Below are 15,640 nucleotides of genomic sequence, written 5' to 3' on the forward strand. Positions count from 1 at the left end.
CACTTCAAGAGCGCGACTGCGTTGTAGGATGTAGTGGATGTGGGCAATCGTAATACGACGTCGATGGAAATCGTGTGAAACGGAATAGGCTTACCCAGTATAGGTTGCAAGGAGCAGTATGGCTTATATTGCGGTATTCTGTTTCGGAGGCACTTTGGCAACGCCAGATAAACATGCGCCCGGACTCCAGTCTGTATCTGTAATCGTCTGACATAATGACGAATGTAGAGCGGCTGCTGACTTTTGCCAACGGGTATCAGCTTTGGGGGTTGAAGCTTCCATGTGACTCAGTGGTCTTTCCTCTCCTTCTCGAACAACCTCGTCCGTCACTTGCCTTCCTTCACCTTCTTCAAATCTTTTACACATTGATCTCAAAGACAAAAACCTCATTACCGCAAAATTGTTTCTTTCGCCACGATGAAGATGATGTCTACGAAAGCTCCGGCATCACCGACATTGCCTTCATCCGTATTATCTCCTTCAAGCCCGACCTCGTTGATCCCCACACTCGCAGGAACCAGCCTGTCGACAACAGCACAACAGCCAAAAAGTTACCCCCTTCCACAAATGAAGGCCGACCTGAATGTGGCGATCAACAACCGCGGAAAGCATTATACCTCCAAGTCTGCTTTGATCGTTTTCTGGGAGAAAGATGACACATTGGCGGATAGCGATGCAGAGACTCTCAAAGCTGTTCTCACGGACTGTTTCGGGATTAATGCCCTGGTCTACAAGATTGAAGCAAATGACAAAACTCCCGCTTGGAATTTGCGTAAAAAGATTCAAGACAGACTGAACTCCCTTCGCTCCCCACGCAAAAAAGGCCAGTCACTTTATGTATTCGCATACATCGGTCATGGTCGAATGGAGGGAGGCGAATTGCACCTATGCTCCGGTTCAGGAAAGGACCTCCGTTGGGGGACGGTTAGAGATCTATTGTTTCGGGACTCTGGGGACCTGGACCATATTGACGCACTAGGATTCCTCGACTGCTGCTATGCTGGGGGCGCGCGAAGTACCGGTACAAGAGCCTTACAAATTCTGGCGGCCACCAATAAGAATCAAACAATGAGGTCGCGCAGAGACGGTATAACCTTCACCCAGCGTTTCGGAAAGGCAGTTCGGTCACTACGCAAGTCAGGGGCACCGATAATTACCACGACTGCGATCCTCGCTGACCTTGAACGCGAACGACCTCTTCATGCCCCCAGGGCAGAGTTAAAGCGCTTAGGTACAGCTGGTACTATTGCGCTCGGCTTCAAGCCTCCACACAGTGCCTCTTACCACGGCTCACCATACCAGCCTTTCCCTCCTCATCCGACGCGAGAAAAACATGTTCTTGTGCACCTAACGATTGAGGGCAATGCTCAAACAGCCACTAATGAGTTCCGCAAAGTGATTGAGGCTTTGCCAGCCGATATGCAAGTTAGTCTCGTGGATGCATTTGAGACCTACGCCTCCGCGATCGTTCTGTTTCGAATGACATACTCAGCGTGGGCTACGCTTTCAGCCACAGTCGATTTTAAGATGGTTGACCTCGTCATTGGCAGATCACTCCTCCACCACGAGCCGACTTTGCGAGTACTTGAGACGGTCAACCTACCTGCTGAGAATAGTCCCTCGCTCAAGTAATTACCGAGGTTGCTTCTTACGTTTTCGTTATATCTTTTGCTTCATCTGTTATTTATTTCTTAGCCGTTGTCATCGCCAACCTGTGTTTGTAACGTCTACTATTGTTACCATTGCTGCCTGCTTTTACTCAGATGCGCTTACTCCATTGACTATTTGTTTGCTACTTCTACCACCAATCCGGCTCCATGCTGTCTACAGTTTTTGTTGCTCTATATCGATTTCCTCCGATATGCTGCTGTCCGGTTGTCATGGTCGGTGAAACAGCTCTTCCTGAACGCTTTGTATCATCACTAGGGAATTTTTACTTTGCTTATGACGATTCCTAAGGACCTCTGGCTCTGTTATCGTAGTTAGCATTCTCTATAACAAACCGCTTTGTGCAAAATAAATCGATCCAGATTGTGAGTGGCAAAAAGATCCAGCCATCTAGCAAATTCGATAAGCTTAAGAAATACCTTTATAGTGGTAATTTGGTATAATCTCTTTCGCTTAGTATTTATTATTTACTAAGTTATATCGGTGATCCCTGAGATGAAGTGCTCAAAAGAAGAATTTTATTAATTGTTTGAACTGTTCGACTCGTGCCAATGCCTAGTTCTGTCGGCATAATTTCGCCTACTGGTCAACACATTTTGTCCATGGCAGCGCCTTCTATCTCAAAGATTGTCAATGTATAAGCGATGCCTCTTGCACCCGTCAAAATTGCAGGACTGGAGGCTGCTGTCGAAAATTTGAACAATCCTGGGAACTCCGAGAGTTCTTGCATCAGCACATTTTGGTAACTTGGGTTCGAAAGGAAAGTTTGAACAACAAAATGTGACATGTAGCATCACAGGGTGATACTAGCTAGCATATCAATCGACAGCTTTCTTAATATCGCACCTTATGTGGAACCATGATGTGTGGGCTCATGACGTTTTGTCAATAGGCAAAATACAGAGACCAGGGGGATTTGTTTTTGCAGAGCAAATGCGAGATTTTCTGATTGAAGGTAGGTAGATTTAATATCAAGTACGTGCAATATATAATGAACCAAGCTAAGACTTGTAATGACAGTGGCTTACCGCTGATGCGGATCGAACGCAAAGATAAGAAAACTCATTGTAGACAGGAGTGATAGCTGGACCACTCGATGGTGGAATACGTCAAGTCAACATCGGGGTTAACTTATCCTGTGAGCGGAGAATAAAGGCGGTAGCAAAGACGGTGAGACAATCTCACTGGGCACGTCAGACTACTCTATCGGAGACGGGGTCCGATTACTCCGACCACCGAGACGGCTTTTCTTGCTGCGGAGTACTTTTCTCACCATTTCAACATGCATGAACATAATGTTGGCAGATTAATATCTCTTATATCGAGAACTACTCAGACAAGATGTTCAACACGCATTGCGCCTTTTACAGCACGATCATGTCTCCCTTTACGCAATGTCATCAAACCTCCAATCCAAATCAATCCCTGTACGCGACGAGGAATAATCACATCGCCGAATAAATCATTACACGTCATGTCAGAGACTGATATTAATCGCGAGACATCTTTTAATCAGGAAGTCTTCAATCTATCCCTTGCTCTATCGCGGAATCGCATGAACGATGCTACGGAGCTGCGCTGCATGGCCTTGAATGCCGATGGATCAGTCAAGCATTCAGACCTTCGTGGCACCAAAGCCGATGTCGCTAAGAGGTATGGCCTGGATAGTCGAGACCTGCGCAATGTTGATCTTGTCTCTGAAGGCATCCCGCATATCTTGGTCCGTCCTTCTACCATATTCATCAGCATGTTTACTCTGAGGCTTCTTGTGAGAGCCGATGGAGTGCTTCTGTTTCTTTTGCCGACCGAAGATTCTGATGTCAAGGTGCAAGATGTCTTCTTGAAAGATCTCCAGAGCAAGTTAAACCTTGATCATGGGTCTGGCTTTGCGACGAGGCTCCCATATGAGTTGCGCGTTGTGGATGCTGCTTTGGCCTCTGTTATTGCAACTCTTGAGGCGGAGCATATTTTGATTAGGCGTGAGGTCAAAGAGAGCTTACGCGACCCAACAAAAGATGATCTTGTTCACTCTGTTCTACGTGGATTACAGGACCACGGTAAGCGGCTGGTGGCTATTGGACAACGTGCGCGACAAGTACGATCCGCGCTACAAGAACTCCTCAGTAATGATGAAGACATGGCCACCATGTACCTGTCTGATAACCAGTCCGGAGAAGAACATGCTATTGAAGACCACCAAGAGGTCGAATATCTTTTGGAGGCATACCATAAGAATGCTGATGCGATCTCTGAGTCTGCTAGTGCACTGCTGGGGGATGTGAATCGAACAACAGACACTACCCAGTCGATTCTGGACGTGCGCCGAAACCAGATCATGATATTCGAAGCTCAACTGGAGATCTGCATGCTCGGATTCGCTGTGTCCACGTTCGTAGCGGGCTTGTTTGGTATGAATGTGATCAATTACCTCGAAGAGAGTACCTATGCATTTGCAGTTCTTGTTGGAGCGAGTGTCATAGGCACTGGGCTCATTTCAAGGTATGGGATGTGGAAGCTTAACAAATACCGCCAGTTACGATTTTGAAGTGTTTGCCAGTCCATGCAGTGTCGCCAACATAAGAATTGTCAACCGATCACGATGACTCTACTTGGGAAGGCACATGGTTGTGATAGCCAACAAAATACTCTTTCGTCTTCCTCTTCTCTTCCTCTTCTCTCCTTCCTTTATCAACTTGACTTGCTTCCATCATGCAATTTCAACTTACTTGATCCATTTCATCAATTCTCATCAACCGCAACCATGCCTGAAGACAACTATGGCAACTTCTACTCAATATTATGTTTGCTTGGAAATGATATTGAACGCGGGGATGCTTCAAATAGGGATGAACGGGGATAAATGGGGATGTTTGGCCATGAACATTGATATTGGAACATAGAAATACCCAAACCAAGACAGCTTCGCTCTACCCCAATTCATCAAATGAATCTCTCAAGTTAAAAGAGGCGACGCTAAACCCTGATTCCCCGCACTTCGGTAAATCCACCAAATCATCGTGAACAGCTTATCAATGTGGCTTGGGAGAAAGATAACCGTCGCATCTTGAATCTCCTCACCTATTCTCTGCACACAATGAGTACACCCCGAGGCTGTTGCGCCCGTTGCGCGCATATTGTGAGTGATCTACCCCCGAGACATCAACCACGCTAACTTCAATAGAAACAACGATGCGATGGCGATTCACCCTGTTCACGCTGCAAACGTATATCAATGCACTGTTTTTGAGCTATCTTTGATCATTGACTGATCTCTTGGCTATAGGTTTAGGACATGCCTGCAAGCCCCGATTTCTAGATGAGGAGTCAGCCTTGTCTCGCGGATCGCCGGCGCGCCGGCCCCGTGCATCGCGGTCCCGAGGCGGCTGTTTGCCCTGCAAGACAAGGTAATATAGTAGAGCTGCTAAGACTTTCGGAAGCTAATCACCCGCAGAAAGAAGAAGTGCGATGAGAACCGCCCCAAGTGCAGCGACTGCCGCCGCCTGAATCTTCCCTGTGAGTGGCCTGCCAGGGCTATCGATGTTGAAGCGCACAGCCCAGACCTGAATGATACTTCCTCACTTCTATCCGTTGCCACCGTGTCTGCTGATGCCGTTCCGATTGACGATTCCGACGGCGGTCCGCCTGCGCTCAGCCCCATTACCCCTTATGACGATGAGGAGTTTATTGTCACGCTCTTTCCCCATCCCTTGCCAAAGAAGAACGCTCTACCCTTGTCATTGGATCGATCTCCCATCTCTGCGAATCCTCATTTGCGGACGGAAGAAGATCGGTCACTCTTCAACCACTATATCCAGGTCGTGTCTAGAGCTTTATCGCGCTCTCAGGATGGAGATCGGAACCCATTCCTGGTCACTCTTTTGCCGCTAGCTGCAGTTTCGGATACAGTTACCAGCGTTATTTTGAGTTTGAGTGGGTGCCATTGGAAGAGAGTCTATCCGACAATCTGGGGGTGCGCTTTGACCAGACAAGGCAAAGGTAGGACCCGTATTGACTCCATAGTTTGATACAGGCTAACTTTTCCTAGCTTTGACACAGGTCAACAAGTTGCTAGGTTTCTCAGACCGCCAATCGATATTCGAAGCTTGTGCTACGGTACTTTTACTATGTCTTACGGAATTGTTTGATGGTACATCTCGTGTCTGGAAATGGCACCTGAAAGCCGCCAGCGCGATATTGAAGTCCCCTGCATTCCAAACTCTGATCCCATCTGATGAATGGACATTCTGCCTAAGTCTCTTCCACTATCTCGACGCTATGTCAACCATCTCTCGTTGCAAGGCACCCTTGTTACAGAGCAATGATAGCATGACGGATCTAACAAGCTCATTACGACGAAGCAGTGTCCCCGATCTCGACAAAACCCGATCATTGGATGCAATTTACGGTATCTCGCCGGCGCTGTTTGACTATCTTGGGATGGTCAATCTGTTAGCGAATCACAGGAGCAGGCGTGTCGACGAGCTATCTGAAGTGGGGTTCAGAGCTGCGGCGGATCATCTTGAAGACCGGATTGATGATTGGCGCGCTGATTATGACAGCAAGTCCTCTGCGGATTTGGACCGCGATACGGACCGCGCTACTACTGCCTTTGAATGGGCAATTAGACTTCGGCTGCATCAGATTGTGGAAGGATATGATGTCTTGCATGAGTTTGTAGAACGCTGCGTTGGTACTATTCTAGAGTCTGTGCAGCGGATTCCGTATGCAAGCAGAGTGGAGGGGTGTCTCTTATTCCCACTCGTCATTGCTGGGTCCAGCAGTATCAGCGTTGAGCGGCGAATGATTGTGAAGGAGAGAATCATGGTGATGGAAAATACCTTGGGATTCAGTCACATTCATCATGCTCGTCAACTACTGGAGACAGTTTGGAAAGGGGGGAACAGTCCGTCAGATCTGAACTGGGCTGCTGTGAGATACAGTCAATTCCCCGGTGTAGTATTTATATAATTTCTAGTTTATGCTGTCATGTCGCGTAAGATTTGTTAAATATCGAATACCCATTGATCGACTATGAACCTAATTTTTATTGCTGTATAAATATATTGGAGAGGGTTTATGACACAGAAGAAACGCGAGGAGGTGAAATGGCAAGCTTACCCGACGCGCTCAAAACAATTTAATCAAGACGCACGTCATGAGTTAGCAATTTTCAAACTTGAGTCCCCTTTTCCTCAGCAACCAGCTCAGCCAGATGATCCCTCATGTTATACCCACAAACCTCCTCAATGGTAAGCTTTCCTGGCCGATCAGTAGAGGAGCTCCACCCAATTCTCTCGCTGAGGTTCTCGCGAGCTCTGAAGCTCGCCTCCTGCACTCTGGTAGCGCGACCTTTGCGCAACTTTTCATAGATCTTCAAACCTTCGGGAACTCCGTAGTCTTCACGGAAATTCTTGTTGAAGACCAGGCCCAAAGCACCCGCATCTTCGAATGCCATGCAAGATCCTTGCGACTGATCGGGCATCATAGGGTGGGCTAACACAAAATCAGCAGTTTGAATTTGAAAGCAAGGTTTCTAGGCTTACCGGCATCACCCAACAAACAAACCTTGCCCTTGACCCAGTATGGATAAGGCTGGTGCTTGTACACTGTTGTCGAGGGTTAGCAAGAGATTTGAAAGGGAACGAACTATACTCACGCCGCCACATCTTGATGTCCTCGGCATTCAACATCAAAGTCTTCATTCTGGGATCTAGGTCTGGGAAGGTCTCTACGAGTTGCTGGGGTGTGGCACTAATATTCCATCCATCGTCACGCACGTTGTTGTGCGACGCGGGATAGAAACAGTAACAGCTTACCACCTCACCGTTGCTGCAGGGAGACATGACAATCTTATTGATGCCGAACCCTCCCCAGTACTCGATGGCTTCGTTGGAGATATAGTCCTCTAAGCCAAGGGACCGAAGCTTGTCAGCCCCGATGATGCAGCGGTAGCAGCAGGAAGTTGACATTTCAAAGTCTGGAGTAATTCCAATCATGTTTCTTGTAAGGGACTGCATTGAACCTGTTAGCTTCATAATTATAACATAATGATGCTTCGCTTACCCGGATGCCATCTGCAGCTACAATGATATCGGCCAATGCTTCGGCCCCATTTTCGAACCGCAGCATACCTTCCTCTGCATTGACTTCAACTGCTTTGAAGTTGACTTTCAATTCACATTTTGGGCCTTCTCCAGGCGCGTCAAAGGCAGACTTCAAGAGTTCTTTGTGAATGTCAATGCGGTGGAAATTGTTATAGTCCTATCTTCTGTGAGTACACCACGGAAGCATAAGCATCAGAGTCTGGGTAAATACTTACTGTACCGAATTTGGACTTGTAATCGCCGAGCGGATAGGTATTTTGCACATTCCCATCGCTCCAATTGTGCATGATGAGTTGTTTGAGAATGACCTGTTCCGGATTAGACTAGTGAACTATGATTGGGGGCAGTGGAACAAACCGGCTTGGCTCCCTTCACATCCACACCCCATTCCTCCAAAAATCGAGAGCCGTTTGAGGCTGCACTCAGTGAGGCACCTACTTCACCAGCAAAATCATATCTCTCATACACAGTGACCGCATGGCCTTGACGGCGTAGGGCGACCGCGGCGCCAAGACCTCCGAGGCCTGCGCCGATAATGGCGACTTGAAGAGGTGAGTCGGTACGAGAAGGCATGGTTAGATCGATGGATTTACTTTACAATTGAGCAACTTGATCTTTCATCATCGATTTATACTATTTTCAAGCTGGGCTTCAGGGCTTCAGAGCTTCAGGGCTCTGGTGGATTGCCGTTCGGCTTCTTCCTATCTCGCGCTAAGACGCGGAGAGGGGCTTTCTCTATCCGACGGTTGCATTAGACCGCGTGGATCTTTGCCGCTTTGAAATTTGCCTCTGAAAGTGACAGCCACTCCGTCTGCGCCTATCATTGTCTGGGGAAGCTCTCGGTAGGTTGGATCCCTATCTCTATTGTTTCTGGTCTGAGCTGGCTCTTAAAGGCAACCCGCCAACCGATAATATGCTGGGACTCGTGTCGTATTCTAATCTTACATTTTTTATTCCTTCAAAGTGACAGCAATGGAGAAGAAATCTGAGCTCATGGGCAAGTATGATGTTGCCGAGGACTGTGCCTTGGGCAGTGTAGTCATGGACGACAAGAAGCTGGTGCGCAAAATTGACTACCACGTCTTACCCATTATGTTCTTGACATATTTCTTGCAAATGATTGACAAGATTTCCATCAATGTGAGTACAGATCAGTCTTCGTGGCCCTAAGGTCTTTCAGCTAACATCTTTAGTATGCAAACGTGATGGGAATGCAGGATGACCTGGGAATGACTGGAAACGACTTCTCATGGCTTGCAACGTCGTTCTTTATTGCATATGCTGTGGCGGAAATTCCTCAGGGTGCCCTTCTGCAAAAATTTCCCATTACCAAGGTTCTCGGAGCCAATGTCTTTTGCTGGGGTGTAATCCTCTGTTGTTCGTCAGCTGCCTCTAACTTCTCTCATATGCTTGCGTTGAGAATCCTCCTAGGATTGATGGAGGCTGTTATTGGTGAGTCCTCTGCATGACTGTGTTATAGAATGCGACTGATGGTCCTTGCTAGCACCTTCTCTTACCATGTACACTAGTATGTGGTATACTCGAGCAGAGTCCACACCGCGCTACGGGTTCTGGTACTGTGGTTTGGGCGTTGGGCAAATCATCGGTGGACTGATTTCTTTTGCTGCTCAACATGCCCCTGCAAAGTTGGCTTTCGGAGGCTGGCGCATCATGTTTGTAGCAGTTGGTGCTGTCAATGTCTTGGTATCTATGCTTGTGTAAGGTCCGACTAAGTTTCTTGTCGATTATACTCTAACCTTGCTTTACATAGGATATTTATTCTTCCCAACAGCCCCGAGAGCGCCAAATTCCTGACTGAAAGTGAGAAGCTACGAATTGATCAGCGTTTGACCGATGATTCAGCTGGCGTTGGGCTCAAGGTCTTCCGCTGGCGGTCTATTCTTGAAGCATTTGGAGATCTGCAGACGTGGATGCTCGTCTTGCTCACAATCCTCATCACAATTCCCAGTGGCGTCATAACTACATTCTCGGCTATCCTCATCAAAGGATTCGGATACAGCTCCAAGGAAAGCGCTTTACTGAACATGCCTTCGGGTATCGTGAGCATCGTGGCAACCATGGTGTCTACATATACAATCTCAAAAGGCTTTTCGAGATGGCTGGCGATCGATTTGCTATTGCTTCCAACCCTTCTGGGATCCTGCTTGATGTCCTTCCTTCCATCTGAGAATCAAGCTGGCTGTTTGGCCGGTATTTATCTCGTCAATACGGTAAGTCAAGCCAATATTTCAAAATAGCAGATAGCTGACTTAACAGACCGTCGCACCCCTAGCCCTTATCTATGCATGGACAGGAGCCAACTACCGGGGCTTCACAATGAAGGTAAATGCTATAGCTCGTTATATCTAGTTCCTTTCGCTCACATTTCTAGGTCTCTGGTGCTGGAATTGTCGCTGCAGGCTTCAGCATTGCGAACATCGTTGGCCCTCAGACTTTCCAAGCCAAAGATGCGCCCCAGTAAGTCATCACACGAACGAAATAACACGGGATTGGAACTAACCCATACAAAAGGTACATACCGGCAAAGATCACCATTGTAGCGGTTAACGCTGCTGCTATTGCGGTTTCTACGGCCCTGAGGATGTTGTATGGAAGGCGTAACGCAGTTGCTGATCGACTTGGTACACCGGCACGTAGTCGGATAGAGACACGATTGGCTAGTAAGGGGGCCGTTCGCGACACGCAAGACGATGACAATTTCCGCTATGTGTATTGAGAAGTCATTTTTCATGTATTCAATGACATTACTGCAGACTACACCCTGTTAATCTATCACAATCTATGCCACAATGCCTAAAGTTCAGATATCCCCGTCCTGTTTCATTCAAGTAGGGAGTTGCAGGCACTGTCCCCATTGGGAAAGGTGTGTAAATGCATCACATTTCTTACTTGCCAACGTAAATTTCCCACAGCTGCCACGGACCCCCTCCTGAGGAAGGAAGTGTATTTCTCAATCGGATTAGACACTGTCGGAATGGCATCTTCTCTCAACCAATACAAAAAGCTAATGATATTTCCACGGACCCCGACGCGATCTCATGAGCTAAGTCCTTGTAGCATATCTATCTACCCGACGGCCGCGCGGGACTACCCAGATACTGTAGCAGCCGACCAGAACGACTTACTAAACTGTTCGAAGTAGATTAAACCTTGTCCAAGGTTCCACGGTTGACCCAGCTGTATTTCTATTCCAAATGCCCTCTAATTGAGCTTGCAGTCAACGTTTACTCGTCTATTTTTACCTAAAGAAATATCGAAAATGGCTCCTGTAGAGGTGGGATCTATGGTGCTAGTGACCGGTGGCAACGGCTTTATTGCCGCCCACTGCATCGCAACTCTTTTATGCTCCAAGTATCGCGTTCGGGCGACAGTGCGCTCCGTTGAGAAAGGAGAGGCTACGCGCAGGTCTCTGAACGCTGGTGGAGTTAGCAATCTTTCTCTCCTTGAAATCGCTGTTGTGCCCGATCCAACCGATCTCAAGGCTTTCGCTGCCACACTCGAAGGTTGTCAGTCAATCTTGCATTTGGCGTCTGCGTTCAATTACGATGCAGTCCCTGGAGAATTTGAAGAAAAGCTCATGATCCCCGCGGTCAAGGGTACACAGGTCGTCTGCGAGGCTGCTCGGTTGAATCAGAATGTTCGCCGTGTTGTGATCATGTCGAGTTTTGCAAGCGTTTATGATGCAAGTCTGGGCCTGCAACCGGGGCGTGTCTATACTGAAAAGGACTGGTGTCCATTGACCTATGAAGACGGCGTGAATGCATCGATGGTGGTGAGTACATAAACCCATATTCACTATTATATTTTCTCTGATAATATCCAGCCCATTGCGTATCGCGCGTCCAAAGTTGTTGCAGAGCGCGCTGCTTGGGATTACATCCGTGACAACCCAGTTCAATATCAGCTGATGACGCTATGCCCTGGAATGGTTTTCGGCCAGATGATCCACCCGATTTCCTCTCTTTCCCATCTCAACGCCAGCAATCAGATTATCTGGCAGGTCATGAGTGCAGGAAAGGATGCCAAGCTTCCACCCACCAAAGCTCCTGGTATGTCTTTTTTCCAAATTGAGACGCATAAACTAAATTTTCGACCTTTAAGTCTGGATTGATGTGGAGGATTTGGCCGAAACAAGTTTGAAAACATTAACATTCTCAGGCACCGGCAATGAGAGGTTTCTGGTAACCCAGGGGTCCTATGATACGCAAGAGGTTGCCGATATTATTCGTTCTAGGCTTTCGGACAGGCATCGTGCTCCAGTGGGCGAGCCTGGGAAGCGCATTGCGGCTACACACTACTCATGCAATTCTTCAAAAGCACAGGAGCTTTTAGCGATGAATTTTCGAACACTGGAGGAGTCAATAATTCCATTGGCGCATCAGCTTTATGACATGGAGGGAATTTGTGCCAGTACCATTTAATAAGAACAAGACCAAACAGAAATACAAATACTGAGCTTTGAAGGCATTACCCCAAATTAGACGCCGCTGCATTACTGGGTCGCCATTTCTTCCATCTCGCCTATAGCACATTAATCTTACCTAACGTTGAAAAAAATACAGAAAGCTAAATTTCAACTATACTTTCATTATGGAACGGTACTAATGCATCCAAGACACGTAGAAAAAAAAAGAAGAATTTATTGTATTGACACCTTCCGTTTCACTGAAATCTTTTATCCTTTCCATCATGCATGCAGCGTAGACTTAATATGCTCAGCCGTCATGTCAATAAACTCCTTAGCTTGCCATAGATCTGAAGAAAGTGTTAGTACAATGTAAGGCCGTGGGAATAAAGCCGATAACATACCCTTATCCATATGCATGAACGGGTGGGGAACACCCAAGAATCGCTTCTGAATCACCTCAGTCCCAGCTTCAATCAACCTCTTAGCATATGCCTCGCCCTCATCACGCAGAGGATCGCATCCGGCGGTATAGATGACAGTCCTCGGTAGGCGTGTGAAATCAGGCGCATCAAGAAGATTGGCATACCACTTCACAGCCCCAAGTTGCGATTCACGATTGGGACCCTTGGCATCAATGCTTTGCCATTTGAGAGTATCAAACCACTTCAATCGCGCCCAGTTGAGTGTTGGTGCGTGTTCCATCTCTTGCATCGAGGGCCAGGGGGCCTCAGATGCGGACTTGTACGAGGCAATGTTGTCCACAGTTGGTGTGCCGACAGCAATAAGCTTCACGGTAATATCGCTGTCACGAGCCAGATGGGCGCATACCAAAGCGATGTTGCCCCCTGCTGAGACGCCACCTAAGGAAATTCGGGTGGGGTCAATTCCGAACCTTTCGGCGCCTTCTTTGTGAATATAGCGCAATGCCGCAAACGAGTCTTGAATACCAATTGGAAAAGCGTGTTCAGGGACCAGACGATAGTCGACATCAATAACACAAACGTTGGCCTTGTTGCAAATATGTTTCAAGATGTGTGATTCTGTATCAAGATCGCCGAGGCCCCAACCTGTTATTTGTGTCAATAAAATTCAAGTCTCATTGTCGATTTTCTTACCGCCGCCGTGAAAGTCCACGTGCACAGGCCATGGCCCAGGTGACTCAGGCTCGTATACCCGGACTGAAATCAGATCCCCATTGTGACCGGGAACTTGCGCATCATAGATACGTGCACAGTCTGGAGCAGGGCCTGTGCCATATGAGTACAAGACTGAGTACTTTGTGCGCAGGATGCTCAGGTCGATTGGCCCCGAAGGTGTGTGTGCAACATTATCGTTATAAAGCTGAACGAACACTGGGTCCAAATGGGGAAGGGCCGAGGGGTGGATAGGATTCAAAGCTTCGTGCGACATGATTTCAGTTTGAAGATGATCGTAGTTACCAGAAAGTACAATGCCCCAGATCACTTTATATTGTTATAGTCTTGCGCACGTAGCGAATAAACAATGCCTTTTCTTAGTGAAGCCTTCATCCGTCGCAGCTTGCCGACGGACGGACCCCCGCTTCTTATCTAGGCGACGGGTTCGGAAGGGTCAGATACGGCGGAGAGCAAAATGAGAGGTAGGCGTGGGTAACCAGGGGTTATATCCTCGGCATTTTCCACCGGTATACGGTTGCTATCTTCAATATTACCAAGTGACTCGCTCAAGGGTCATACTTAATACTCACCAACCCTGAGCTTATAGTTGCTCTCAGTTTGTTAATTTATTCTCCTACCACGACACCATGGATCCAGTGCTCATTGTGGGAGCTGGCATTGTCGGCCTGACCCTTGGGCAATCGCTAAAGAAACAGGGGATCCCCTTTGAGGTAAGCTTGATCAACAGGGTCTGAATCTGAATCAGCGGATGCTCAGTTAATACGGATTAGATCTATGAACGTGATTTAAATCCAGAAGTGCGTGGTCAAGGATGGGCAATTACTATTCACTGGGCATTGGAGTCCATGTTCAAAATGCTTGACAAATCGACCTTGTCTCGCATTCAAGACGTTCAAGTGGATCCGGAAGTGGCCCGGAATGACAGCGGAAACTTCCTCTTTATCAATCTCGAGACGGGAGAACCAAAATTCAAGATCCCACCCAATGTGCGGTGGAGAGTAAGTCGAGAGAAGATGCGTCGTGCACTGATGAACGGTATTGAGGATCACATTCATTGGGGTCGAAGGGTCACTGGTTTAAGTCTACCGAAAGACACCCATCAAGTTCAACTCGTCTTTGAAGACCAGACAAATGTCACAGGAAGTCTAGTCGTGGGTGTTGAGGGCAGTCGTTCTATAGTGAGGCAGTTCCTCCGACCTGACGCCTTTGACAATCAAAACCTCGGAATCAACTTCACCGGGGTCGCCGTGGATCTGACGCCAGAAGAGATCAAACCCCTGCGCCAAATGGACCCATTACTATTTCAAGGCTGCCACCCACCGACTGGGGCATTCTTTTGGTTCTCCATGCTGGAAACGCCGCAAGTGAATGGAACAGCAGGGACCGGTGCAGAGCGATACCGTGCACAGATCTGCATGTCCTGGCCAGAGAAAAGGCCAGAAGACAAGGTAGCAAGCACAGATGAAGCTCGCCTGGTCAATATGAAGAACCGGGCACAAGGATTCGTGCCATTTCTCCAAGACGCAGTCAATCGTATTCCCGCTGGAACACCAGTCACCGAGATCAAGCTAGCAGATTGGGAGTGTCTGGCTTGGGATAACCAGGGTGGTCGAGTGACACTAGCAGGCGATGCAGCACATGCCATGACAATGTGTAAGCTCATCCTTTCGGTCAACATTGGTGGATACTGACTTTTCTAGATCGTGGGGAGGCGGCGAATCACGGAATCCTCGATGCGTACCGTTTGATGCAGGCTATTGAGCGCATCCACAGCGGGTCTTCAAACCCATCAGCTGCAATTAATGAATATGAAAACGAAATGAGAGACCGTACAAGTCGCGCCGTGCTTCTCAGCCGCCAGGCCTGTAAAGATGCACATGACTGGAGCCGACTAGATGAGACATCAGCCATACTGACCAAGAGGGCCGTGTTGGCCACTTGAAGACTTGATTGCAGGTTCATGTTTATTACGAATGACCATCATTCAAACAATAAAGAATAAAAATTCAATGTAAATTGCTAAGAGGGCGCCAGAACTGAAAAGAAGAATGGTATATAAGTCAGATTGAGTCCTAATAGGTGTGCCAATTCTATAACGTAGCCCTAGTTCCAGAATGTTTTCAATTGACAAGAAGGCCCTGACAGGGTGATAAACCTCTGGTGAAACTTGTTCCTGCTTTGGCTTTGACAATACCGATCTAGGAAGAAAGATGGATACACAATAATCCGGCACAAGCATAGAAACGAAACGAAATTAGACCTACCGCCTGATTAATCGGGAG

At 47.6% G+C, this 15,640-nt stretch overlaps 8 protein-coding genes across 8 annotated transcripts; 6 read left to right on the plus strand and 2 right to left on the minus strand.

The window, feature by feature from the left end:
• Window positions 1-417: 417 nt before the first annotated feature.
• On the plus strand, window positions 418-1,632 carry N7508_008322 (uncharacterized protein; the record flags this gene model as incomplete). The annotated part of the gene is made up of 1 exon (XM_058466386.1): window positions 418-1,632. The coding sequence occupies one exon, from the start codon at window positions 418-420 to the stop codon at window positions 1,630-1,632; it is 1,215 nt and encodes a 404-aa protein (XP_058317714.1).
• A 1,510-nt stretch (window positions 1,633-3,142) lies between these two features.
• N7508_008323 (CorA family magnesium transporter) lies at window positions 3,143-4,213 on the plus strand (the record flags this gene model as incomplete). The annotated part of the gene is made up of 1 exon (XM_058466387.1): window positions 3,143-4,213. One exon carries the CDS (start codon window positions 3,143-3,145, stop codon window positions 4,211-4,213), a length of 1,071 nt encoding a protein of 356 aa, XP_058317715.1.
• A 549-nt stretch (window positions 4,214-4,762) lies between these two features.
• Window positions 4,763-6,636, plus strand: N7508_008324 (uncharacterized protein; the record flags this gene model as incomplete). The annotated part of the gene is made up of 5 exons (XM_058466388.1): window positions 4,763-4,804; window positions 4,850-4,892; window positions 4,952-5,072; window positions 5,120-5,664; window positions 5,714-6,636. 5 exons carry the CDS (start codon window positions 4,763-4,765, stop codon window positions 6,634-6,636), a joined length of 1,674 nt encoding a protein of 557 aa, XP_058317716.1.
• Window positions 6,637-6,838: 202 nt separating this feature from the next.
• N7508_008325 (uncharacterized protein) lies at window positions 6,839-8,345 on the minus strand (the record flags this gene model as incomplete). Its single annotated transcript, XM_058466389.1, has 6 exons — window positions 6,839-7,161; window positions 7,212-7,274; window positions 7,325-7,679; window positions 7,732-7,929; window positions 7,988-8,080; window positions 8,130-8,345. The coding sequence occupies 6 exons, from the start codon at window positions 8,343-8,345 to the stop codon at window positions 6,839-6,841; spliced, it is 1,248 nt and encodes a 415-aa protein (XP_058317717.1).
• Window positions 8,346-8,744: 399 nt separating this feature from the next.
• Window positions 8,745-10,509, plus strand: N7508_008326 (uncharacterized protein; the record flags this gene model as incomplete). The annotated part of the gene is made up of 7 exons (XM_058466390.1): window positions 8,745-8,912; window positions 8,966-9,224; window positions 9,277-9,490; window positions 9,544-10,003; window positions 10,050-10,115; window positions 10,165-10,250; window positions 10,305-10,509. The coding sequence occupies 7 exons, from the start codon at window positions 8,745-8,747 to the stop codon at window positions 10,507-10,509; spliced, it is 1,458 nt and encodes a 485-aa protein (XP_058317718.1).
• A 543-nt stretch (window positions 10,510-11,052) lies between these two features.
• On the plus strand, window positions 11,053-12,214 carry N7508_008327 (uncharacterized protein; the record flags this gene model as incomplete). Its single annotated transcript, XM_058466391.1, has 3 exons — window positions 11,053-11,565; window positions 11,617-11,842; window positions 11,895-12,214. The coding sequence occupies 3 exons, from the start codon at window positions 11,053-11,055 to the stop codon at window positions 12,212-12,214; spliced, it is 1,059 nt and encodes a 352-aa protein (XP_058317719.1).
• Window positions 12,215-12,480: 266 nt separating this feature from the next.
• On the minus strand, window positions 12,481-13,611 carry N7508_008328 (alpha/beta hydrolase; the record flags this gene model as incomplete). Its single annotated transcript, XM_058466392.1, has 3 exons — window positions 12,481-12,548; window positions 12,603-13,268; window positions 13,317-13,611. The coding sequence occupies 3 exons, from the start codon at window positions 13,609-13,611 to the stop codon at window positions 12,481-12,483; spliced, it is 1,029 nt and encodes a 342-aa protein (XP_058317720.1).
• A 373-nt stretch (window positions 13,612-13,984) lies between these two features.
• On the plus strand, window positions 13,985-15,300 carry N7508_008329 (FAD-dependent oxidoreductase; the record flags this gene model as incomplete). The annotated part of the gene is made up of 3 exons (XM_058466393.1): window positions 13,985-14,068; window positions 14,129-15,011; window positions 15,059-15,300. The coding sequence occupies 3 exons, from the start codon at window positions 13,985-13,987 to the stop codon at window positions 15,298-15,300; spliced, it is 1,209 nt and encodes a 402-aa protein (XP_058317721.1).
• Window positions 15,301-15,640: the final 340 nt, after the last annotated feature.

Source organism: Penicillium antarcticum, assembly GCF_028974205.1.
Source record: "Penicillium antarcticum strain IBT 31339 chromosome Unknown utg000008l_segment0_segment0, whole genome shotgun sequence".
Taxonomy (NCBI): Eukaryota; Fungi; Ascomycota; class Eurotiomycetes; order Eurotiales; family Aspergillaceae; genus Penicillium; species Penicillium antarcticum.